The sequence below is a fragment of the Camponotus vicinus genome, unplaced genomic scaffold (genome assembly GCF_025532165.1).
Source record: "Camponotus vicinus isolate PSW18456_S1 unplaced genomic scaffold, iyCamVici1.0 SCAF_2, whole genome shotgun sequence".
Lineage (NCBI taxonomy): Eukaryota > Metazoa > Arthropoda > Insecta > Hymenoptera > Formicidae > Camponotus > Camponotus vicinus.
Genome location: NW_028141956.1, coordinates 22,380,968 through 22,403,877, shown reverse-complemented (window position 1 = coordinate 22,403,877; position 22,910 = coordinate 22,380,968). Strand labels below are relative to the sequence as shown.

The following is a 22,910-nucleotide window of genomic DNA, read 5'->3' as shown; positions in this document are numbered from 1 at the left end:
AAAAGATATGATGATTTGAAGTGGATGGTATTGAAGTTTAAGAAACGTCTATTTTTGAATACATAAATTAAATTAATATATAAATCTTTGAAAAAAAATATATATACAGGGTGTCTCTTAACAATCCATCACGTACTTGTAAACAGGTAGAGCGTAGTAAATTAAATAAAGAAGTTTTATACCGTTTATTGATTTTCGCAATAATAATAGAAATATTAATTATTAAAATCAGACGAATGAGAGAAGCGCTCGGTCGCTCGAGCTATAGCACGGGCCACCGTGTCAGACATTGCCTGCCGGCACGCGGCGAAACGTGAAAATGGCGATGGTAGTAACCACGGGTGGCGACGCGCTGTCCCTCCCCTCGCCGCGCGTCGGCAGACAATGTCTGACATGGTGGGCCGTACTATAACTCGAGCGGTCGAGTGCTTCTCTCATTCGTTCGATTTTAATAATTAATATTTCTATTATTATTGCAAAAATTGTTACATGGAATAGGACTTCTTTATTTAATTTACTGCGCTCTACCTCCTCACAAGTGCGTGATGGAGGGCTCAGGGACACCCTGTATATATAATGTGTGCCACTTCTACAGTATTTAATTATTCTAAACTCTTTTTGTCGTGTGTGTCACGCAGAGATCAGGCACAGCGCACACATACGCACGCACACATGCACGCATATATAACAGAAAAGATTTGGAATCATTAAATATTGTAGAAGTGGCACACATTATATATATAAATATTTTTTTTCAAAGATTTATATATTAATTTAATTTATGTATTCAAAAACAGACGTTATTTAAGCTTCAATACCATCCATTTGAAAAATTATTGTATTTTTTTTACTTTAATTTTTGAACTTTTTGCCCCAGAAAAATTTTGATCAGCACCATCTAAACTACAATATATTTCAATTTTCCTTTAAGAAACGTCCACATATATCCCGATTATCTCCATGAAAATATACTTTCCCAACTTCATACACAAAATGGCGTTAATTGAAGTTATCGATAATGCATAATATTGTATTACGAGTGAAATTACTATTTAAGATAAAATTATATTTTGCGAATGTGCATGCATGTATATACAGGGCTTTCTCGAAAAGTCCGGAAACGGTCGAATATCTAAAAAATAAAGCATTTTAGAGAAAAATGTTTCAAATAAAAGTTGTTTGGTTTAAAGAGAGCTATAAAATGGTGCAATGGTTTGACCTTGAATAGTCGCTGGAAGGTCACATGAAGGTCACCTTTCATTTTTCAAATGGAACACCCTATATATTTTTGCACATTCTTGTAGATAATCTTGGGAGCTTTCCAAAACACTATAATTAAGTTAGTTTTCATTAAGTACTTTCCGAGTTATGAGACTTGAAATAATTTCTTAATTTTACATAAACCGTAAAATATCTTGTAAAATATTCATTTTTCGATTATCTTACCTTAATATTTTTACGTACAAAATAATGAGAGGAATCAATTGGTTTAAAGAAAACACATAGTTGTTTTGAAGAAAAAATATGTAATTTGCAATTAACAATTCCATATTTTTTCTTAAAAACAACTATGTGTTTTCTTTACACCAATTGATTCCTCTCATTATTTTGTACGTAAAAGTATTAAGGTAAGATAATCGAAAAATGAATATTTTACAAGATATTTTACGATTTATGTAAAATTAAGAAATTATTTCAAGTCTCATAACTCAAAAAGTACTTAACGAAAAGGTACTTAATTATAGTGTTTTGGAAAGCTCTCGAGATAAGCTACAAGAGTGTGCAAAAATATATAGGGTGTTCCATTTAAAAAAATTGAAGTGACCTTCACGTGACCTTCAAATGACTCTTCAGTGTCAAACCAATGATACCATCTTATGGCCCCCTCGAAACCATAAAACTCTTGTCTTAAACATTTTTCTCTAAAATGCTTTGTTTCCGAAATAATTGCGTGCGTTAATTAAAATGGCTCATCCTGTATATAATTTCTATATTATATCATATAGTGTATATAATTTCGGGAGGACTTCAGTTGCCTACATTCCCGATTGCCAACTGCTACGTTTGCGCACAATATTTTGACGACAGCTTCTTTTGCCGACATTCCCAATTGTCTACATGTATTATTGCGCACACGAAAAAAATAAAATTACGAAAGTACGATTTTGCACATGACATTATTGCGCATATATATATTGCACACATAATATTATTATACATATGTACATTGCACACATGACTTTATTGCACACATGCTCATTGCGCACATGAAATTATTGCATACATGAAGATTGCACACATGATATTATTGCGCACACATACATTAAACACATGATATTATTGTGCACATGCACATTGCACACATATAATAAGAAAACCCAGACAGCACAGGACATTCTATAGACATTCATTTCATGTTCATTTTACGTCTGCACGTCCATGGACATGAAATAACCGTTCATCTGATTCGAGACATCCGTTAACGACCAATATTTGGACGTCCACAAAATGTCCGATCTTGGACGTCAAAGTTTCATGCGAGTACGCAAAGATGTGTTAGTTCGTTCGTTTACCACTATGCGACGTGCGATGCGTTATCTTTCTCGTATTTAAGTTTTAGTTATGAGAATTACATAAAGTTTGCAAAGAGTAACAAATAAGATTAAAAATATACTGTTCAATTTAATTTCTGATCTAAATGCACGAGTTTCAGATATTAAATTGATTTTATAAGTCGGACAAGTAAATGTCCGGCGAATAAACGAAAATAATCCGTTCATTATCTATTTAAAATGTAAAGTGCAATATGCAAGTATAAATTATAAATAAAATTTTTATATAAAATTTTTATGTAAAATTTTATATGAAATAGATAAATTAAATTATTATTATTTAATTTTGTTGGGCCAAATGTTTTATATATTATAAAGGATGCATAATGCGATCTACTTATACAGGGTGTCTGAAAACTTTCACGGTCCCGAAGTGTGAAGATAGATTGGCTCAAATTAAGAAGGAAGGTCCTCTACTGTTTGGCGATATTTGCAATAATGAACGAAAAATTGATTAAGGAAGATCGGCCAATGCGCGTAGCTAGAAGTGCGCGGCGGCGCGCGGTGAAGCGGTGATTGGGGAGGGGAGGAGCGATGAGTGTGTAGGCGCGCGGCGAAAGCTCCTCCCCTCCCCAATCACCGCACGCTGCCATTATGTTACAGTGAGATCGCCTTCGCCGCCGCGCGCTTCTAGCCACGCGCATTGGCCGATCTTCTTTAATTAATTTTTCGTTAATTATTGCAAATATCGCCAAACAGTAGAAGACCTTTCTTTTTAATTTGAGCCAATACCTTCACACTTCGGGACCGCGAAAAGTTTTCAGACATCTTGTATATAATAAAAAATAATTTTATATATGTGTGTGTGTGTGTATTAATTACAATTCCTGATTCCACTCTTTTATCATGTCCATAGGACATCCGTCAGATATCATTTAGGGATTAAAGCATGTCCACCAATTTCATAAACAGATATACCACGGACGTCCAATGAATGAGCGAAGAACGGATCATCTGTGGAATCCTCAATATCCTTAATGGTCATCTTATGGATATCCTTCGGATATTTATGTGCTGTCTGGGAATACACACCTGATATTGAACACATTGCACACATACAATAAGAAAATAGCTTTGCATTAAAATCCACAATTAAAAGTGCAGACTGATACTGGATTTCTCATAGAATCCCATCTTAAAATCTTTAATCAATTTGATAATAAGATTTCCATATGCGACTCATTTTCGAATTTGATCAACTTTTATGAACATATAATACTAAATAAAGTCGAATCCCGTACGGAAAAATTTATCTAATAGATATCTAATAAATATCTAAATGTCTATATAAAGTCCATATCCTATAAATAACTAGTAGATGTATATATCATCCACATATCTATATCTACTAAGTAGCTACCAGATATATCCACTAGATATACACATATTATCCACATATCTACATTCATACACAAAAAATACGGGCCACTAAATTGTAGCACAATTTTTTAACATCTTTCAATAACAATAAATCAGCGAAAAATCGTCGTATTAAGATGAAACAGAACTCAAATTAAAGTTTGAACATTTTTTTTAAAAAAGCAAAAACACAAATTTGAGTTAGAAAAAACATTTTACAAAATGATGGACGTTGAAAATAGACTTTGAGAAATGAAAAACAAATTTTTTTTAACTGGTACAAAAATTTTACAAAAATTTTTGTTTTCTGATACAAAAATGTATGGGTTTTTAAAAAAGCTGATTTATTTCTTAATGAATTTATACTTTAATCAATTTTCTACGATTTTTTTTTATTGTTATATCGTTTTGGGGAAAGATTTAAATCGTCTGACCGTCTATCTCTATGTGAAGCATCTTGGATCGAGTTACACTTTAATTTCTTTTTTGAAAAAGTTTTCCATAATAATTTCTGCATAATTGCAGATTTTATAAGAAAAATTTTATTTTATAACATTTTCTTCAAAACGATATAACTTTATCAAAAAAGATAGAAAATTTATTAAAATATGAGGATTTGTTAAGAAATAAATAAACTTAAAAACATGTTTTTACCAGGGAGCTGATTCTCCTGAACAATGCAGCAGTTTAAAAAAAATTTATTTTCTATTTCTCAAAGTCTACTTCAGCATTCGTCATTTTGTAAAACATTTTTTGTAACTCAAATCTGGTATTTTTTAGTTTTTAAGAGAACTGTTTAATTTGAGCTTTATTTCATCTCAATACGATGATATTTGCTGATTTGTTGCTATTGAAAGATGTTAAAAACTTTTGCTAAAATTTATTTGGCTCGTTTTTTTGCGTGTTGTGAGTGTATATCCACAAGTATCTACCAAAGATATCCAATGGATATTCATATACAATCAAGAGCTTTGCGCCTCGCCGCTAGGCGGCGAAAACGAAAGCGCCTAACCCGAAAGTGGGATCCATCTAAGGCAGTATATAAGGCCGCAAGTCCTGCGAGTCACGGCTTATCGGTCAAAGAGCGCATTAGCTCGAAGACTGTATAGCATCTCTTCTATCTTTTGCGAGCCCAGAGCTCCAAAAATTAACTGCAGGTGGTTAATTCTTTTTGATGACGAATTCCGTCATATATGTATCATAAAAGATAGAATAAATATCCGTGCAAAAATAAATATCAATATATAATAGTAAATGTATCTATATTAATAATATATAAATATTCACTGAATGTTGTACGGATATCTATACAACAGGATATTGGTACATATTTACATATCCTGTAGATATTTATGAAACTTCGAATTGCGGACATTTGAATATCTACAGCATCTCTAATAAATGTTTTTCATATATTCGTGGATATCCTTAGTGCCCATAAAGAATATCTAATGAATATCTAATACCAATTATTTTGTGTATGGGATGCTACAAGAGCAAATGTGCAGAAATGTTTACTTTTGAGATATTTTTATTTTAATTATCTCCTTAAATGAACAATATTTAAGATTTCTATATAGAAAAAAATATTAGAATTCAAAAATATTTTGGATCTAGACTATACTTTGGAAATAAGAGTGAATCTCGCTTCGCGTGGAACCCATGTGGAACAGAACAATTATGGACCTCATTTCGGGCCATAAGCACGGGGGATGTGAGATAGACCTCGTTTCGAAGTTGGAAGTTGAAAACCCATGTGAAACAGAACAATCACAAACCTTGTTTCGGGCCGCACTATGTTTAATGACAAACTCAACTCTCCAAGAATCGACCTTGCGCTTACGCAATCGAAAAATTCAATATGTATAAAAATAATAAAAATTTGAATACCTCAAGAGAACAAAAAGCCCATTTGCACTTGTGGTATTCGACTTCATTTAGTGCATACTACATGTCTGTAAAAATTGATTAAATTCGGAGATAGATCGCATACGAAAGTCTTGACCAAAACATCAAATTATATTTTTATTTTTTACATGAAATAATATCATGTGTACAATGTGTACGTGCGTAATAATATCATGTGTGCAATCTGCATGTGTGCGCAATATCATTTGTGCAATCTGCATGTATGCAGATAATTTCATGTGTGCAATGAACATCTGTGAAATAAAATCGTGTGTGGAAAGTTAATATAATTTTCTTATTTTACATGTGCAATAATGTCATGTGTGCAATGTGCATATGTGCAATAATCAGAGTTGAGAACGTTACTTCAAAAAAATAACGCGTTACTGTTACCGTTACTTTTCGTGAAAAGTAACTCGTTACCGTTACTCGTTACTAATTTTGAAAAGTAAGTCGTTACCGTTACCGTTACTAAGAAAGTAACGATTCGTTACTTTTTCGTTACTTTTTATAATACAAAAATTAAATTAATTTATTTTAAAATATAATTATTATTTTATATATTCGACAATTATAAATTATTCCATCATTGATGTTCTTCATATTCAATTTTTCATTTATTGTAATTTAGAAATTTTAGATTTATGAATACAGAGAAAAACATCATGCATGTATATAATTTTCCAAAATATTTGTAAACTGTTTTGTAATAGAAATAGATTTTTCAATTACTAAGGGGATACTATCCAGGATTACAGAATTAAAGTAACGATAAAAGTAACGGTTAAATTCGTTACCGTTACTGTAAAAATGTAACGACGTTACCGTTACCGTTACAGACAGAAAAAAGTAACGATCGTTACCGAAAAAAAGTAACGGTAACGACGTTACAAGTAACGCGTTTTCCCAACTTTGGCAATAATGTCATGTATGCAATGCGTATATGTGTAATAATATTATGTGTGCTCTCCAAAACATGATGGCGGCGCGCAGTGCTTCAGCGTTGCGTTGGTGAATAAGCCCCCGGCCACTGCTTCGCTGCGCGCCTAGTATTAAATTACAATGGGACGGCTTTTCTCGCTGCGCGCTTATACTCGCACGTATTGGTCAATCTTTTTTAATTAATATCTTGAAATTTTACGGGTTGTTTTCAAAATGGTATATGACTTTTTAATTCGGTTTAACGAGATCTACTTATGGTTCTTTTTGGCGGATGATAGGACGGACACCCTGTATATACGTCTGATAACCTTTGGAAATCCCGAAGTGTGAAGGTAGATCGGCTCAAATTAAAAAGGAAAGTCCTCTACTGTTTCGCGATATTCGCCATAATTAACAAAAAATTAATTAAAGAAGATCAGTCAATCTGTGCGAGTATAAGCGCGCGACGAAAAAGGCTATCTCACTGTAACTTGATACTAGGCGCGCGACGAAGCGGTGGGCGGAGCTTACTTACTAAACATAACGCTGAAACATCGCGCGTCATCATCAGTTCAGTTTAACGGGATCTACTTATGGCTTTACTTTGTTCCGAGATACTGGGAACACCCTGTATATGTATATAAACAGGGTGTCCTAGACCACCAGTACACCCCTTTTCTTTCAAAAACTAAGCATTTTAGAGAAAAATGTTTCAGACAAAAGTTGTTTGGTTTCGAGGGGGCCATAAGATAGTACCATTGGTTTGACCTTGAAGAGTCATTTGAAGGTCACGTGAAGGTCAATTCAATTTTTTTAAATGGAATACCCTATATATTTTTGCACATTCTTGTAGCACATCTCGAGAGCTTTCCAAAACACTATAATTAAGTTAGTTTTCATTAAGTACTTTCCGAGTTATGAGGCTTGAAATAATTTCTTAATTTTACGTAAATCATAAAATATCTTGTAAAATATTCATTTTTCGATTATCTTACCTTAATACTTTTATGTACAAAATAATGAGAGGAATCAATTGGTTTAAAGAAAACACATAGTTGTTTCAAAGAAAAATATGTAATTTGTAATTAACAATTACATATTTTTTCTTAAAAATAACTGTGTTTCTTTTACACCAGATAAGATAATCGAAAAATGAATATTTTATAAGATATTTTGATTTACATAAAATTAAGAAATTATTTCAAGTCTCATAACTCGGAATGTACTTAATGAAAACCAACTTAATTATAGTGTTTTGGAAAGCTCTCGAGATGAGCTACAATAATGTGCAAAAATATATAGAATATTCCATTTAAAAAAATTGAAGTGACCTTCACGTGACCTTCAAATGACTCTTCAAGGTCAAACCAATGGTACCATCTTATGGCCCCCTCGAAACCAAACAACTTTTGTCTGAAACATTTTTCTCTAAAATGCTTAGTTTTTGAAAGAAAAGGGGTGTACGTGTGGTCTAGGACACCCTGTATATATATATATATATATATATATATATATATATATATATACACACACTCACCCGCAAAAAAAAACGGGCCACTAAATAACACAATTTTTTCACATTTTCAAATAGCGATAAATTAGCAAATAATCACCGTATCGAGATGAAATAAAGCTCAAATTAAAGCTTGAACATTTCTCTTAAAAACCAAGAAAACCAAATTTGAATTACAAAAAATGTTTTATAAAATGACGGACGTTGAAGATAACCTTCGAAAAATGGGAAACAAATTTTTTTTTCAACTGTTGCGTTGCTCAGGAGAATCTACACGCTAATAGACAAATGTATGAGTTTTGAAGCTCATTTATTTCCTAACAAAACCATATTTTGAACAATTTTCTACGACCTTTTTTAATAAAGTTATAGTTATTATATGTAATTTGCAATTAACAATTCCATATTTTTTCTTAAAAACAAATATGTGTTTTCTTTACACCAATTGATTCCTCTCATTATTTTGTACATAAAAGTATTAAGGTAAGATAATCGAAAAATGAATATTTTACAAGATATTTTACGGTTTATGTAAAATTAAGAAATTATTTCAAGCCTCATAACTCAAAAAGTACTTAACAAAAAAGTACTTAATTATAGTGTTTTGGAAAGCTCTCGAGATAAGCTACAAGAATATGCAATGACAAATAGTAGGTTCCATTTAAGAAATTAAAGGTGACCTTCATGTGACCTTCAAATAACTCTTCAAGGTCAAACCAATGATACCATCTTATGGCCCCCTCGAAACCATAAAACTTTTGTCTGAATCATTTTTCCGTATCTGTCTTAGGTACAAAGAAATTTGGGTGCATAGATTAAAATGGCCCACCCTGTATATATATATATATATATATATATATATATATATATATATATATATATACAGGGTGTCCCATTTTAACTTGGACAGTAAAATATCTCAGAAACTAAGCCCAGCAAACAAAAATGTTTCAGACAAAAGTTGTATGGTTTCGAGGGGGACATAAGATGGTACCATTGGTTTGACCTTGAAGAGTTATTTGAAGGTCACATGAAGGTCACCTTCAATTTCTTAAAATATATATATCCTTTTTTCTTTGGCACGCGATAGTTGTATATATATATATATATATATATATATATATATATATATATATATACAGTGTTCCAGTTATCGCGTGTCAAAGAAAAACCATAAGTAGATTTTGCTAAACTGAACTAAAAAGTCCTATATCATTTTGCAAGAAACCACATAAAATTTCGAGAATTAATTAAAAAAAATCAGTCAATTCGCGTGCGTGAAAGCGCGCGGCGAGAAAGGCCGTCCCACTGTAACTCAATATTAGGCGCGCGGCAAAGCGGTGGGCGAGGCTTACTCACCAATGTAACGCTGAAACGCCGCGTGCTGTCATCATGTTTTAGAGAGCGCGCCACCCGCCACTTCTTCCGCGCCTAGTACCAAGTTACAGTGAGACGGCTTTTTTTGCGCGCGCTTTCACTCACGGGAATTGGTTGATCTTTTTTAATTAACATCTCAAAATTTTACATGGTTTCTTGCAAAATGATATAGGATTTTTTAGTTCAGTTTAGCGAGATCTACTTATGATTTTTCTTTGGCACGCGGTAGCTGGAACTCCCTGTACATATACTTGATTTTAAGATAAAAGTTATCTATTTGTTTTTATCTTGCTGATTCATTTAAATATTTTTCATATTAAAAGCGTTATTATTTTTATCTAGTTTATTTCTTTTGGGAATATATATATGTTGAGATATGACACTTTCATATTCTCTTTTTTATTTTAATTTTAAGTTATCTATAATTGTCTTTTAAATATAATAAAGAACAAAAAGAGATTCATAATAATTCATCTCACCTTCTATGACATGTGTTCCATGTATTTTTGTCGGTCTGGCTTCTGTTTGTAAATTGATTGAGACGACCAATGCGTCAAGCTGCCTGACTGTAGCGCAATTTCATTTAGAACCTGTTTGTTCTTACAACTCGCGCAGTAACCGCATATTCGTAACCGAAACAATATTTCACTTGATTGGTTTAACTCGCAGAATGATATCTCGCACAGCAGCGGAGTCGTCAGCTGGCTTTTGCCTGCAGTCGTTCTGCATAAACGGAAATAATTTCTTTACAAACGGAAATAATAAACTGTCTTCTTTCGCTTTACAAAGTGTTTATTTTATGACGGTTAAACGGTTTTATCTTTTAAAGTATTGAGATCATACGATAAAAAGTATTTAATTTTTAATTTCCAGCATTGACATAAAAATTTAGTTTATAAAAAAGTTATATTTTACATTATCTCTTTTAATTTAATAATATTTAAAATTATAATAATATTTAATACTTTAATAATAATATAATTTAATATTTAAAATTGTTTCTTAAATTGTTCTGCTGAAACGTTGCATCTTTTTATTTATGTATTGAAAAAAGTAATTACTATCAAAATAAATTCGGCAATATGATATAAGGTTGCTAAAAATCATTCAAATTTAGAAAAGCGCACAAATATATTTTGAACTTCCCAATTTCCATGTTAAATTTTTTTAAAAAGAGTCTGGTATAAAAAAATTTTATTTTACATTCTCTATCCATTTTTATAAATAAATTGTATAATCTTGTAGAATATACTAAAATCTTGATAGTATATACATATATGATATAGGATAATTCATGTAACTGATCTAACCAAACTTAAAAACAAAGCATTTCTCTGAAAATTTTAGGTTGAAGTTATATTCAAAATATCAAGATAGATATAAAATTATGCTTACATATATGCGTTTTATATTTATATTTTTATACTTTTATAACTTCCGTCGAAATATTTTTTTATGCTTATGAATACTTTTGCGCTATTTAATTCAAAAAATATACATTTTAAAAAGTTCAAATATTGCTTTCACATAAAATCATTGCAAGTGATACATTCCAATGATTCCTTGACAATTATGCATATGTATGTATACATATATTTATGTATTAGTAATATGTGTTTATTTGAACAAATCTGTTTTTATCGTTACCAAAATCAATGACGTAATGTGACAGAAATGTGATACCTTTAAAATACTTATTTGACATCAATCTTACATTCTCATAGAGTCATAAAAAGTAAGTTAAAAATCCTAATAGCTGTAACTATTATTATCATACATTGCTGGCTATTAAAATTGCAACACACACACACACACACACACACACACACACACACACACACACGTATATATATACACATGTATGTATGTATGTATGTACGCGCGCGCACACACACACACACACACATACAGGCATGCACGTGTATTGTTATAATTTTAATGATCAGCAGTATGTGATAATAAGGATTAATCATGTAACTTTTATTATAAAAAATTTAAATTAATAACTTCTATATATTATAAAGCCAAATTTAAAATGATAAAAGCAGCACAAATTTTACCACTGTTTTCAAAATGATTTGAAATCAGTCTTTTCCGTTCTAATTTATACCTTTTATGTACATAATGCATATGTAATCTGCATATTAAAATTGACAAACAAGTTTCTATTATATACACTACTTGATATTGGCTCTTCATAAATTAAGTTTTATTGTTATTTTGTTGCATTGACAGTTACTAACTATAATGAGGTAATTTATTCTTAATGAGATAGTTGATATAATTATCGAATATGGGAAATGTGATGGTAATTGGTTAGATAAGCGACTTAGCTATCGTGAAAGATATCTACAAAGATATGTATTTGAATTATCGACATTCAAATTATAATGATATATATTGAAATTAATATTAAAAAACTTAAAGCGGTATCTTTATGAAAGGGCCAATATGCAATTAAATAATAACAACGATATGTTAGCACTGGCAATTTCGCGCTTGAGCATACAATTTCGTCTGCTATATATCAACTTTTCCAGGCAATTATAATAATTAGATTTAATTAGTTTGAAATATTTAACAAATTCTTTAAAAATTGAATCTCTTTTTTGCTGGATTTTTCACTAGCAAATCTGTTGTTCTTTAGTCAGTACAAAGCTGAGTTTTATGTAATCATCTTAAACTTTGTCTCTCACAAAGTTTCATTTATTGTCGATATGTTTGGTCCTATAGTGAAATTCTATCGAATTGACTAGAGATCGCACAACAAATCGACATTACATTTCTAACCATTCAGCAATACGACTAATTGTTGTAGCCATGTTGCTTCTTGCACTGCTGTTACTGCTACGATGTACCATGTCGCTTTCAAGCATCGACAATGCGTTGCATTCTTACATCCATACTTATGCAATTGCCCCTCTATATTTCATCATTATATACGTTTGTTGATTTGCGATCATTTTGATGATCTACCTAATCTGTGTCTGAATGTGAATTCCGAAAAGCGGAATTTTTCTTTCTTTGATTCGCCATAAATAAGTCCAAGATTTGATTGTGTCTTTCAAATAATGGACAATATATTTTATTGTTTGTTTTCCTAGATTTGTCTTGAATCAGCTTAGCAGATTAAGATTTGGCATAGATGATATCCGGACGTGTCAGGTTGACAATGAACTGCAGTAAGCCCAGCAGTTTGTTGTATGGCTTTATAATCATTTCCGTTTTCTTTATTTCTTGTTTTGGATATATATTGTTAGAATAATTGATTATCGGATTCAGGGGCACTAACGATCATCATATTCTGGGTCTTCACTGTTCTCTTGTTCCGATCTCTCTTTATCTCGAGTTTGATATAATATTGCGACTCGTTTATTTTGACCTCAAACTTAACTCTTAGTTCTTCTAAGAACTGTCTTAGCATTTCTGCCGAAGTACTCCAGACAAGCTCGTTGTCCATGTAAAACATCAAGTATTGTTGTTTTTTTATTCATATAAATGTTAACCTACTGGAGATTTTTCTGGTTTGTAGTTTTTGAGAAAATTGTCGAACTTTGCTTCTAGCTACAGTTGGCTACAGATAAAATTATCATACCCTATACATACACACACATATAATTCCGATGCTAAATTTGACAAGAATGAGAGTAACCTCATTATAGTAGATCAGAGCCCCGTACAAACTATCAACAATATTTCGAGATTCTATTGTAGTTATATTTATAAGTTTTTAATGTTTATAAAAATTTTAATTTTATTATTTCAGATATAGCATTTTTAAATTAATTTTGAGATCTTTTTCTCTATATATAGAACTGTTGAAATAAAAATATAAATATATACAAATATATTATGATGCAAATGATACAAATACTAAAAGAATCTACTGTGATAAGTAAATATACAGGGTGGCCCACGTAAAGTGTTACAAATTTATATCTCGGAAACAAAGCAATTTAGAGAAAAATGCTTCAGACAAAAGTTGTATGGTTTCAGGGGAGACATAAGATGGTGCCATTAGTTTGACCTTGAAGAGTCACCTGAAGGTCACGTGAAGGTCACCTCCAACTTTTTAAATGGGACATCCTATATGCTTTTGCATATTCTTGTAGCCCATCTCGAGAGCTTTCCAAAACACTATAATTAAGTTAGTTTTCATTAAGTACTTTCCGAGTTATGAGGTTTGAAATCGTTTCTTAATTTTACATAAACCGTAAAATATCTTGTAAAATATTCATTTTTCGATTACCTCACCTTAATACTTTTATGTACAAAATAATGACAGGAATCAATTGGTGTAAAGAAAACACATAGTTATTTTTAAGAAAAAATATGTAATTGTTAATTGCAAATTACATATTTTTTTTTCGTCCTCCTCTCATTATTTTGTACGTAAAAGTATTAAGGTAAGATAATCGAAAAATGAATATTTTACTAGATATTTTATTGTTTATGTAAAATTAAGAAATTATTTCAAGCCTCATAACTCGGAAAGTACTTAATGAAAACTAACTTAATTATAGTGTTTTGGAAAGCTCTCGAGATAAGCTATAAGAATATGCAAAAGCATATAGGATGTCCCATTTAAAAAATTGGAGGTGACCTTCACATAACCTTGACAACGCTATTCGAGGTCATAATAATGTTGCTGTGTAATGCGCCACATAAAACCCTATAACTTTTGTATGAAACATTTTTTTTAAAAATGCGTATTTTTCGAAATATTAAGGGGTTTCCACACTTTTGGTAAACCCTGTATACATGAAACAAATATTTTTCATTAATTATACAATTAAGAAATAATTATTATGGTCTTTTTAACAAATTTATTTATCCATTATATAAAAGGGATAAAAAAATGGCTATTATTATTCTCAGTGGTTCAAGAGATTATATAGTTTAATTCATTTTCTAAGCGGAAACTTTGTCTTTTTTTGTTCTGAATTGAAAAAGGAATATAATACATTTCTATCTATTAATGTCATTAATGACTACATAATATAAAAATAGATAGACACATAAATGAAATGTATTTAACATTTCATATTATTCAATATCAACATTATTTTAGGTAGCTATTGCAATACGCATCAATTTTCATTCTACAGATAATTGCAACATATAATTTGTTATAACTTGTACAAATTACATAAAGTATAAAATATTAATTATTATTATATTAGCGAATTTGGCTATCACAAATTGAATTGTTTTAGATTCTACAATATTCTGCAACTAATTGGTACAATATATAACAGAGTGTGTAAATGAGAATTCTCGTATATTGAATATATTATATTAATATATGAGAATAGATAGTAAGTTGTTGTAAAATTTCATTAGTTTATATTAATCAAATAGCAAATGTGAAATCATCTTTACTTTAACAATTATGTATATGCAGAATCTACTATATACTTTTATGATTTAGTATTTGTGAAAATATTGTGATTTATTATTAGAGACCCCATTTCACATTATAGAAAATTATCTTTTTATTAAGAAGAAGAAAGAATCTTTATCAAGAAATGTGTTGCGAATGAAAAAGCGTTATTTTATTGTTTATTGCTTATATCAATCATTTCCATAATAATGATATTGAAAAATTGCACCTACAAATAAAAATTCTGGATGATATGTTATATACAGCTTGCAAGATATTTTTTTAAATATTTATAAAGATGTAATAAGATTATATGTATGCATAAATAAAGCTATGAAGTTAAAAATTAAAAAATTTATACAAAGAAGCTTAGTACTTCTATAGTAATTAGATAGATAATTAGCTAGACTTCATTAATAATTGAATAGAGATAATGTTATAACTCCTAATCAAAAAATCACTAATGACCAAAAATTTTAATTATTATTTATAAAATATATATATATATATATATTTCAATATATATATATATATATATATATATATTATATTCAATATATACATATATTACACGAAAATTATTATATTACAAATTATACTGATCATTTTATACGATTATCAAACTAATGACAAACTTGAGTGTTACAATAAAATCTATTATTATATTAATAGTCAAATTTTTTCTTAATTAAATATAATATTATATAGTATATATAAAAAATTTAATAGTATATATAAAAATTATTAAAAAGATACACACACATATATGCGCGCACATATACATATGTACGTATTTACCTTTATAACGTATAAATGTACATGTACATGGTCTAACTATAAAGTTTTAGGACTATCTCTACCAAAAATAAAGAAGTCCTTATATCTTCAATATTATTATTTATTTTTCAATATATATTCCTTTGAATTCCACACAGAACTTGGCGGGTTGCTCCAGCTTGTATAAGGCATTTTGAAAATCCGAAATTGGGACGCTGTTTAATTGTCTTATAATGCTGCTTTGAATCTGCTTCACACCGTCAAATCGGTTTCCTTTTGACTTTAGTTTAAGTTTGGGGGAAAGAAAATAGTCATCCAAGGACAAATTGGAAAAGTAAGGGAGATAATAAAGCACATTTTTAGACGTTAAAAAATGATTGCAACGTTATGCGCGAAGCGTTGTCATGGATCAGAAACCAATTCTTTTCATCTCATTCCTTTTCATTCAGTTCGCACACGGTTGATTCTTGCAAGCAACTTTTCCATGACGGTCTTGTAAAATTCAATTAATTGTTGTCTCTTGGGGGGGGGGAACAAATTTTTTGTTAATTGCTTATCACATCAAAAAAAGCAATGAGCATTGTTTTCATTCTTGACTTTTAGAATCGAAGTATCTTCGTTCTTGGTGAATTTTTTCCAACTTATTCTATACTTTTTTTATCATTTCATATGTTTCTATAGTATTTTACCTAATTTTACACAAAACTTGATCGCATAGCGTTGTTCGATAAACACTTCCATGACGAGACAAAACAAACACGTTTACACAAAACAAGTTCGAACTGCAGTTATAAATTGCACTGAATCAATATTGATAAAACTTAGTAGAGGCGTAGTTAAAGATTAATATAAAAGATTTCAAGTGGCGAAAGAGATAGGTGGCACTGTTTGAACAAGTTTTAAAAATTAGTCCTAAAACTTTATAGCCAGACCGTGTACATACAGAATATCTCAAAATCTCTGTATAATTTAATATCATAATTTAAAGATAAAATAAAGTAAAAAATCTTAATAAATGAAAATATCAAAGTGTCACACAACAGTGTTTGTGCTATAAATGATCAAAGTTCATTAATAGTATTGTATAGAATTCGCGTTCATGCTCGCGTAATTATGCTTGTATCGATTTGTGTGTATCTATTTATATATTTGCATATCTATTTATTTCATATTTCTATTTATTTGCATTTATTTATATTTATGTATTTTACTTATTATATTTCGTATTCTAATATATATTATATATATATATATATATATATATATATATATATATATATACTGGGTGTTAAAAAAGTCTGGACACGGTCGAATATCTCGATAAGGAAGAGTTTTACTAGAAAGTGTTTCAGACAAAAGTTGTATGGCTTCGTGGGGGACATAAGAAGATGTCATTAGTTTGACCTTAAAGAGTCACCAGAGTGAAGGTTACGTGAAGGTCACCTCCAACTTTTTAAATGGGACACCCTATATACTTTTACATATTCTTGTAGCTCATCTCAAGAGTTTTCCAAAACACTATAATTAAGTTAGTTTTCGTTAAGTACTTTCCGAGTTATGAGACTTGAAATCATTTCTTAATTTTACATAAACAATAAAATATCTAGTAAAATATTCATTTTTCGATTATCTTATCTTAATATTTTTATGTACAAAATAATGAGAGGAATCAATTGGTGTAAAGAAAAAACATAGTTGTTTCGAAGAAAAAATATGTAATTTGCAATTAACAATTACATATTTTTTCTTAAAAATAACTATGTATTTTCTTTACACCAATTGATTCCTCTCATTATTTTGTACATAAAAGTATTAAGATAAGATAATCGAAAAATGAATATTTTACTAGATATTTTATCGTTTATATAAAATTAAGAAATTATTTCAAGCCTCATAACTCGAAAAGTACTGAATGAAGAAATACTTTATTATAGTGTTTTGGAAAGCTCTCGAGATAAGCTACAAGAATAAGTAATAAAAAATAGGGGTTCCCATTTAAAAAACGGAAGTTGACCTTCAAATGACCTTGAAAATGATCTTTAATGTCGAATCCAAGGTCACTATTAGATAGCCCCCTTTGTTCCCTACAACTTTTATCCGAGTCGTTTTCCTTCAAACGTTGATCCTGAAAAGTTATGAGGGTGGAACTTTTAAAATGGGACACCCTGTATACAATATATAGTATATATATATATATATATATATATATATATATATATCCACTATATATATGAACTATATAATTTAATATTTTTTTTTGCTAAACATCGCAGAAAAAATAATATAGGATTCTTCATCTCATTTTATATTAAAAAATAATTGTGTAATTCATAAGCGCAGGTTATGATACACTTTATGTATACAAAAATTCCTATCTAAATGTAATTTCTATCTGAATGATTGATCAGGAATTGATTTTTATTTAGAATAAAATATCGCAAATACTTGAAGTGTATCATAACTACATCATAACATATATATAAATGTTATCACGTTTATAGTATGATCCATATTAGTATATATCTTTCTAAACATTATTCCTCCTATATTTATACATAAGTATATACAAATATAAAGTGTTTATAATGTAATTTTATGAATATGCCTAGAAAATTCATACAAACATTGAAAATTATTGAAAATAATAAATATTAGCTTAATTTATGCAAAGATTCAAACATAAATAAGTTTATTAACTCATTTAATTTAATGCATAGATTTATTGTTACATAAATATTAAAATATCGAGCCGACTTATATAATTGGAAAAATTGCTGTTATATTTAAATTAATATGTTGTTTATGTTATATTTAAATTACAATGTAATACAAAAAAAATAATACTTATATTTCTAATCTCAGGATTGTTCTTGTTAAACTGTATTACATAAATGATAAGATATTTCTAATTCAAGAATAAAATGTATTATGCTTGGATTCAAGTTTATGTAAATTTTTTATTTTTTAACAAAAAATAAGATACATATATATATGTATCTTATATATTATATATATAATAATTATATATTATATATATTATATATATAATAATAATATATAATAATTATATATATATATATATATATATATATATATAAGATACATACATATATATATATATATATATATGTATCTTATATATATATATATATATATATATATATATATATATATATGTATGTATGTATGTATGTATGTATCTTATATATATATATATATATATATATATATATATATATATATTTGTGAGATAATCTATATATTTTTCAATTTCAAAGATTTATTGATCTTAAATATATAATATTATTCTAATTATTATAATATTAATAAAATATGTAAATTACTTTATTAATATAGCATAATTTAAATTCTTTACATTCACTCTCATAATATTATTTTAGTCAAATTAAAATATAAAATATCTTAGTATCAATAAAGATAGATAAGATTATATTTTAAATATTTATAATTACTTACAAAACTTTTAATATAAAAAGAAATCAAATATGCTAATTTATGAATTTTCAAATCTGTTACAAATTTTATTGTATAAAATATTCACAGTGTGTTTATAATTAAACTAACTATTAAGAACTGCTTATTATGACAAAAAAGAATTATTTTATTTTTAATCTTTTTCTCTCTCTCTTTGTCTATTGTTATTTTTTATTTTATATGTAATATTATTACGAAATATTTGTACTTCTCAAAAACTACATTTTAAGAGTGATAAAAAAAATTTGCTCTGCATAATTATATTCAATAATATATTCTCATATATATTTTTTTCGATTCTTATTTTTATATAAAAAAGGTATTAGAAATATTATAAATATAAATATTTTACCATTTCATATATAGCATAAATCATATTTAAACTACATTTATCCATGACAAAATCAAGTTTTTATATAACTGCTCAAACGTTTTTGATACTACTTTAAATATTCCATAGGGCTGCGTCCGCATATTGCACATCCTATGAATTCGTGAATACCTCGTAACTGCGCAAAAATAGATAAAGCGGTATGCATACATTCGCGAAATTCACCAAAACGCTCAATATATAGTTAGATAAAAACTCAAATCTTATGCTTCTTCATATACCTTAAATAATTTAAAATATTTAAAGAAATTTATGTTTTTGCTTCTCGAATTTTTTTGTATTACTGTATTGCTATTTGTTTATAAAGTACATAAAATAAAAAGCAATTTTTTTAATTCATTTATGCCATAATAAATATTATATGATTGTAAATTTTATGTCAATTATAATCAATGATGTTTTAATGCTTATTTTAAATAAATTATATGAAGAGTATTATGTGACTATATGAAAAGTATTATTATCTTAAAATTGTAATATTTTCTTATTTTTTCCTTATTTTATATTATTTCTATATCTAAGCTACTAAAGTATATTATATTATACTAGTATTATATTATAAATGAAGTATTATAATTCTAAATTTGTAACTTTTTTCTTATTTTATATATATTATTTTTATATTTATAAACTATATAAAGTGTTATAATAATACTAAACTACATAAAACATCATAATTATAAACTTATAACTTTTTCTTATTTTTCAATTATTTTATATTATTTCTAATGTGATAAACAAAAATATTTGAAGTAAGAATTATTGTAAAATTTTTCTGTAAAGTTATAATAATTTTAATAATATGTTACATAATTTTTCAGGAAAATTATATATAATTTTATAGTTGAAACATTTTCTTTATTTCTCTTTTATATTTTTTTCTGTCTACACATATATTAAAATACATTTACAGTTAATATCATATTACACATTGATATTTTCATAAAACTGATGCATTCCAGAAATATTACATTATGCGAACTCATGTAATTTCGTCTAATGTACTAAATTAAACCGAGTATACCCCTAAACGGATTATCCGCTTTTACGCGAGCATATGAAATCCTTCATAAACGAATCATCTGTATGTAACAATTAAAAGGTAAAATTATAAGCAATCCTTTTTTACAAAAATTGCATATGTGTATATGTGTGTGTGTGTTGTGTCAATCACAGAAGACATTACTTATTATTTACCTTGAATGCATCCAAGCGCGAGCAACAAGGACATAAGCAAGCAGTAGTGGCTTCTCGTTGACATGATTTTCTATCCACAATCACGCGCGAAGTTTATCTCAAAAGTAGAAAACACTTCATAGAATATGAGGCACTTCATACACACACTTATAAGCACATCCTGTAATGATGTATATACATCAGTGGATGATTCTGTTATATACTTCGAATGAGCTAGAAGATTACAAGAAAAGGAGATAAATTTCTTTCTTGAACGTAGAGCAGCGTGCAGAACAACTACTTCAATAGAAAGTACACGTAAACATCGCGCGACGCGGAACGGAAGCAAACTGAGCCATGGCTAGCTGTCCAAAGTCCGTATCAAACCTCTTCCCTTCCGCCACCTCACCGAGTCACCCTTCCACCAGCCGCCAGTTATAACCTCCCACTATCCTTTGCTCACGCGCTCACCTCGCATTTCGCGTTCCACCGTTCGCACCATCAGACAAACCTCCCTCTTTACGTTCGGTATCCCTCCTGACACTTCCGGCAACGCGTTTGCATCACGCTTCTCGCTCATTTTTCCATCCCCATGGATCGTTCTGTCCTTTTTCATTTCTCTCGACGTCCACTCCCCTGGTGCATCCCCTTGATATCGTGATGCTACTCCAACATGCTTATTCCTACATGTCAATTTATCGCGTCTCCAGTTTATCGAACGTAGGATTATCGCGTTGCGACGCTACATCGGGCACACGTTTTGTCATCCGCTTGAGTATCTCTCGTGGATAATATATGTTTTACCGTGCGCGCCGCTATTGATCGTACCCCCTCAGGATTGTAATGAATCGTGACATTTACCAGAACTGCGAGATACAATTTTTCTTTATTTGATTTTCTCGTTGTCTTAAATATATCATTCTGCCGTATATTTTGTCACAAGTTGAAATATGTTTTATGATTTTCATAATAATCTTATAAAATTCTCTCTCTGAATAAAATTTTCACACAACACACACATGTTTTCATCAAAATAATTGTGTGTTCTACTTCTCTTATATTATATTTATTATTTAAAATATTATTTTTGTTTATTGAAATGAAAACAAAATGGAGAAAATTTCTTTTCGTAATATTAAATTATTAAAACTTTTAAAATATTTTACAACATGTTTTACAACACTTTTCAAAATATTTACACATATTTTTTTAACATGTATTAATGTTTTAAAAATTTATGTTGACTTATATCAGACATATAATCAAAAGATCTTCTTTTTTATCTAATAAATAATTTAAAAATCTTTTAATATTTTCATTAAAAAGTGCACGTTAATATAATAACATTTACAGTAACAAATTACTTTGTACAAGACAAAATAAAGATGCCAAGTCCAATCGTGGCTATTCAAAAAATTGTAGAAAGATGTTAGTTTAATATTTCTAAAAATTTACCTTTTTAAAAAAGGTAAAAAAAGTGCTAAATACATGTTACAATTGTAAAAAAACGTTATATAAAAACAGCAATATTTCTTTTTAATTATTTCAAAAGGCTGCTCTACAAAAATGATAATTTTAATTTTCCAAAAAAATAATGATATCAAAAAGTTGCGCCAAGAATATAAATTTTATGCAATAATTTCATTTATTATTATTATTACAAATAACGTATTTTAAAATTATTACTATTTATCACTATTATAATACAAAAAATAATAAAATTAAAAATTAATGCAAAATTTAAAACTTGTAAAAATTGATACAAAAAAATTAAAAAATTGACTATATAAAATAAAGAAAATAAAAAAATTAATAAAAAAACGGCTGCTAAAATAAACATACATTTTAATTATTAATATAATATTTAAATTTAATTGCTCAATTTCTTTAATTAATTTTTAATTAATTTGTGTTAATTTATTGTGTTGATTTGGAAATTTAGCAGTGCCAAACTTTTTAATTAAATTTTTTTATTTTTTTATTTTGTACAATTTCCAA

The 22,910-nt window shown here is 28.6% G+C and overlaps 1 protein-coding gene across 4 annotated transcripts in view; it reads right to left on the bottom strand.

The window, feature by feature from the left end:
* LOC145966558 (uncharacterized) overlaps positions 1-21,307 on the bottom strand; it is a 203,268-nt gene extending 181,961 nt beyond the window's left edge. For all 4 annotated transcript variants that reach the window (XR_014437069.1, XM_083090698.1, XM_083090699.1 and 1 more), the window contains exon 1: positions 20,934-21,307. Coding sequence is in view for 3 of the 4 variants with exons in the window: in XM_083090698.1 (XP_082946824.1) it covers positions 20,934-20,997 (64 nt within the window). In the remaining variant the exon portion in view is untranslated. The remainder of the gene's footprint in view (positions 1-20,933) is intronic.
* Between the last annotated feature and the right edge of the window lie 1,603 nt (positions 21,308-22,910).